The 1,838-nt window shown below is 36.1% G+C and overlaps 1 protein-coding gene across 1 annotated transcript in view; it reads right to left on the reverse strand.

The window, feature by feature from the left end:
- Positions 1-1,566, reverse strand: part of LOC117111295 — a 9,957-nt gene extending 8,391 nt beyond the window's left edge. The window contains exon 1 of the mRNA XM_033254219.1: positions 1,421-1,566. Coding sequence (XP_033110110.1) covers positions 1,421-1,481 — 61 coding nt within the window. The 5' untranslated portion in view covers positions 1,482-1,566. The remainder of the gene's footprint in view (positions 1-1,420) is intronic.
- Positions 1,567-1,838: the final 272 nt, after the last annotated feature.

Consider the following 1,838-nt stretch of genomic DNA (forward strand, 5'->3'; position numbering starts at 1 on the left):
GTAGGGTATCCGCCGCGTACGATCTTTGCGTGCATGCTGTAACCATAGCTGTAACTCTTCTGTTGACAACCGCTGATGCAGTTATAGGCCTATATGCAAGTTACAACAACCATGGTTACAGCATGCACGTAAAGATCGTACGCAGCAACTACCCTACGCGGAGCTATTTACACGATTTTTTTTTATTACTTTTTCGCCAGTGACGTCACGGTAAAATCGTATATTGGCCTATAACTTCATAAACAATTGCCAAAAAACGATTTTAATGTTGATTCTATTATTAATGGCATATCAAAAATCTCCTCTAGAACAAAAAATCATCAGCAACCCAAACCCAACATAACGGTATTTCACATTATATAGCATTAATCATCTATAATAACTGCTAACTTCCTACCCTATCGCGTTGTTTTGTTTTGGTGACAACATGGCCAGTGTAAGTCACGTGATTGAAACCGAGTTGGCCAAACTCTCTATCTACGGCTCTGATAAACAGCAATAAAGGCGCCGCTCTGGTTCGTTTGTTTCCTGTAGTTGCTCCAGTTAGTAAAATGTTCAAATTTTACCTCATCCACATGAGGGGGAATTTTCCATCGATTTTAATGCAAATACGCGGGGCATCTCATTCTTCTGCTATTTAAGTTCTTTGTTAACATTCAGTTAAGCATACATGAACATTAAAATACTACGATAGAAATATTATACATTATTGTACTGTATTGTATTGGAAACGTTGCTTACTCCATTCTTTACATAGTGATTAAGTACACCAGAAAGAAAGTGGTTGTGTTCATCTTAGATTTTTGTCAATGTCAAAAGGCAAAATACTAAAATAACAACAATGCTGTGAGTAACAAGCTTTCACTTGATTAAATCTGCCTGTTGTGAATTCAAAAGATTTTTATTGTTTTGCTTCATCATAGCCTGATGTTAGTTTAAAACATATTTTTATAAACAATATTTTTAAAACTGCCGGTATGTATTAGATTACTACTATAAAACATTAAAATTGGTGTATACAATAGAAAACAGCAAATTTTTCCAGAGACCTGAACCCCAACCAGGGACTCTTGGCGGCCCCAGACTCAGTGCTCGCTTCGCTCGCAACCTGACCACTTCAATTCTCGTGGCTAGCTACCGCCCTGCAATATGAATTTCAAAAACAAGGACTGGTAACGAGAATATCAAGTTCGACATCCGTCATTTATACTTCATAATTCAGGCTCATTGGACTCTGCCACATACACAAGAAATACGATTATTGTAAGAAAAATATGCCACAGAAAACATGACCATTAATCGGAGTCAGTTTCCTCTAGTCGAATTCCTTGTCCTTTGGAATATGACCTAATTATCTAGTTTTAATTAGAACTAGAACTGAAGATCGTTTTAAAAATTAATACGGCGTAAGTTTACTAACCTGTATCCCAACAATTGGTAATGTACAGAAGTAAAGCAAGTTTTACCGATATTGTCTGCATGATTTCAAGATTCCTAATGAGAAAAGCCACACCATGTGTCAATATTAAGATCACCGGGTATTGTTATATTCAAATTAAAGTTCGTGAATTTATACTTAGTAGCTTTGACTCAAAGAGCGCCACCCCACTTTTCGACTGTAATGTAATTTCATAAGTCAAGAACTTGCCAGAAAATTGTTGAAATTAAAAAAAAGTGACCCAGATTTTAAGGAAGGGGTGTTCCGCAGCAGTCCTATGCTGTTAAATTAAAACTATTACTTAAAACTTGTACAGTTTTGTAAAGATGATGTTATGATGCCACGAAACCAGTGTTATTGAAAGTTTTGGTTAAAAGATCATGAGGATTGATATGTTGGA

Source organism: Anneissia japonica, unplaced genomic scaffold (assembly GCF_011630105.1).
Source record: "Anneissia japonica isolate Jap-2015-1 unplaced genomic scaffold, ASM1163010v1 scaffold288211_len279840_cov171, whole genome shotgun sequence".
Lineage (NCBI taxonomy): Eukaryota > Metazoa > Echinodermata > Crinoidea > Comatulida > Comatulidae > Anneissia > Anneissia japonica.